At 37.3% G+C, this 2,540-nt stretch overlaps 1 protein-coding gene across 1 annotated transcript; it reads left to right on the top strand.

Moving 5' to 3' along the window:
• Nucleotides 1-1,474: 1,474 nt before the first annotated feature.
• On the top strand, nt 1,475-2,305 carry LOC118746990 (39S ribosomal protein L21, mitochondrial-like). The gene is made up of 2 exons (XM_036480984.1): nt 1,475-1,635; nt 1,690-2,305. Exons 1-2 carry the CDS (start codon nt 1,569-1,571, stop codon nt 2,235-2,237), a joined length of 615 nt encoding a protein of 204 aa, XP_036336877.1. The 5' UTR covers nt 1,475-1,568; the 3' UTR covers nt 2,238-2,305.
• The last annotated feature ends 235 nt before the right edge of the window (nt 2,306-2,540 follow it).

The following is a 2,540-nucleotide window of genomic DNA, read 5'->3' as shown; positions in this document are numbered from 1 at the left end:
AAAATGATGCAACAAAATTCTTTAAAATGTGTTGTCATGTTGAATTAACTCTTCTTTACTTGAATAAAAGTGTAAAATAGTGGTGCTTGTGATGTAAACAAACGCTCAGCTGACGAACCCGCTTTTGCAAACTTTTTTCTCAAAACCAGTTACAAATACAACGTCGCGTTCTTACGTGATCTTGTATTTTTGGTTCATGGTTCGAAACGCTGAACCGAACCGACCAAATTTTTCATCTGGTTCACGTCCCTGATATAAACTACATGAAAAACTTTTAGCGCTTTATTTCGAAATAAAGAATAGGGGTTTATTTTCTCGATATAGAGCAATCGTAGGGGGTGAGAGCATTAAAATTCCGAATTTACTTATTTTGGACCACCCTAAAGTGCATACATACCCGGCCGGAAATAAATCTTGATATTGGAGAGCCTCTGGTCAGATTTGCTTTCTTCCGTCTAGTGTCCGATAAGGAAAACTATCAAGCCGCTAGACTCAAAATTAGATAACACTCGCTCTATGTAACCACTATCCAATGATTCTGAGCAGCTTATGCCTAATGAACTGTCGAATTACTAATTAGAATGCTCATGCGGTCCCTTTGAAGAAACTCTTTATGTTCACGTTTACGTTTTTACGTTCCAAATACATTTTTCTGTTTACTTATTCTAGCTGTGTTTCCGACGGGGTAGGAGTATAATGTTTGTGGAACGATTTGCCAACATCCTTTGTCAAAGTTGGTTTGGAGACAAACCGGTTTTGGTGTTGTGCCATCTTCAGTGTCAAATTTGGCAAGGGATGACGGCAAATCGTTCCACAATACACCTAATAATTTCATTATATTCTATTACGTTATTCCCATTATTCCGGATAAACTACGACTATTCTATTCTAGATCCTGAAAGAATAAAGAAACACGCCCTATATGCCATTTCCTACATTTCTGAACAAAGTCTCTCCTGAATTTGAGCTAAGAATTGTTTTGCTCTGGACAGTCCCTCTCTTGTAAAATTAAATAGGCCCTTTTTCGCTGTATTTTGAAGGTCCTCTTGTGAATTGCAGTGCAGTCCTAAATTTGCATTTAAAATAAGGTTACTCATTTGTCAAATATCCCACCTCCACATTTTGGCATTTTAGAATTTTGGTGAAAAAATAATAAGCACTGAATATATGCATGCATATCTTTGCCCTATTTGTAAATTGTAAAATATAAAAGTTAGTTTACTTCTTATCTCGGTAGAGTGAGTGAGAAAATTAGAATGTTCGGAATTTCTTTCCCTCTGAAATTTGACATTTGTTTATCAAAAACAAAACACATGCCAGTATTTGGTTTTTTACTATCGCTGTCGCTATGAATTCGGTTTGTGTAAAACAAAACCGTGTAAAAAGAGAATCAAGAGTATTTGCACATACCTGCACATCATTGTGAATACCTTCTACGTTTTTCTGCACCTGCGCATTGAGTAAAGAAGAAGAATTGTATCAGCTGGTTGTCAAATTGGAGTGAATTTTTTTGGTTAGAATGCAGTGTTTGTGCAATAGCTCAGGAATATTTCTTCAATAACGAAAATATGGAGTTTGTAGCCAAAGGATTGCTTTCGGTGGTGCGTCAACCTGTCCTTGTCAATGGCTTAACACGTAAGTGCATTCGTTTCCATCTTTCTACAAAGTTTCATTTAATATCAACTGCAGACACATTTCGTTCGCTGAGCATCACATCGCGCTTTGCGCAACAACAAAAACCTTCGCTAGTGAATGCCCCGGCAGTAGAAAACAGAAGCGATAAAACTTCACAAATTGAACAAAAAGAATGCCAAGAAGTCTTCAATAAAGTTAATTCACAAGTAGCAGCTCGAAAGGAGGGACGTCTATTTGCTATTGTGCATTTGTGTGGTAAACAATTTAAGATTACTACTGGAGACATAATTCTGGTGGAAGGCTATTGGCCACCAACAACTGGCGATGAAATTCGTCTAGAGAAAGTACTGTTAGCGGGAGCAAAAGATTTTACATTGATAGGTCGGCCTTTGCTACCTCAGGGTTTGGTTAACGTGAGCGCTACAATTATTGAGAAAACTTTGACACACACGAAAACCCATTTCAAAAAGAAGCGCAGGAAACAGTATATGCGTATCAATTTCCAGCGCTCTCCAAATACAATGATACGAATAAATTCGATTGAAATTGAACAAAATGTAGATGGTTCAGCAGAAGTTATCAGCGAGCCGCGTTTGTTTTAGCTGAAAAAAGTTATACATATAGTAATTGTCAATAAAGTTGTTACAAACTATTTTAAATTAGTTTTCAACGTACAGAGTTTTTAATTTGGCGATGGTGCAATCGTTCGAAAATATATAAGCATTACACTGGCCAACAAAATTTTGCGGCGGAGTCAATTAGAGCCGAGTCGCATAAATTTTTGTACGCATCCAGTAGATAATTTCAGGAGTTAAAAGCCCTTCCGAAAGGCCTTCCTGAGAGTCAAGAGGCCTACCACTCTACATTCCTTTCTCCTTTCGTTTTTGTATGGAGTGGCACAAATT

This window comes from Rhagoletis pomonella, unplaced genomic scaffold, assembly GCF_013731165.1.
Source record: "Rhagoletis pomonella isolate Grant_MI unplaced genomic scaffold, Rhpom_1.0 Rhpom_scaffold_00011, whole genome shotgun sequence".
Lineage (NCBI taxonomy): Eukaryota > Metazoa > Arthropoda > Insecta > Diptera > Tephritidae > Rhagoletis > Rhagoletis pomonella.
The sequence above is the reverse complement of the archived record's forward strand: the minus strand, read 5'-3'. Positions and strand labels throughout refer to the sequence as shown.

Bases quoted from the DNA above. Each gene is read 5' to 3' on its own strand.
- LOC118746990 (XM_036480984.1), top strand. From the start codon at position 1,569: ATGGAGTTTGTAGCCAAAGGATTGCTTTCGGTGGTGCGTCAACCTGTC. The intron at 1,636-1,689 runs GTAAGTGCATTC...TATCAACTGCAG, and splicing joins CCTTGTCAATGGCTTAACAC to ACACATTTCGTTCGCTGAGC.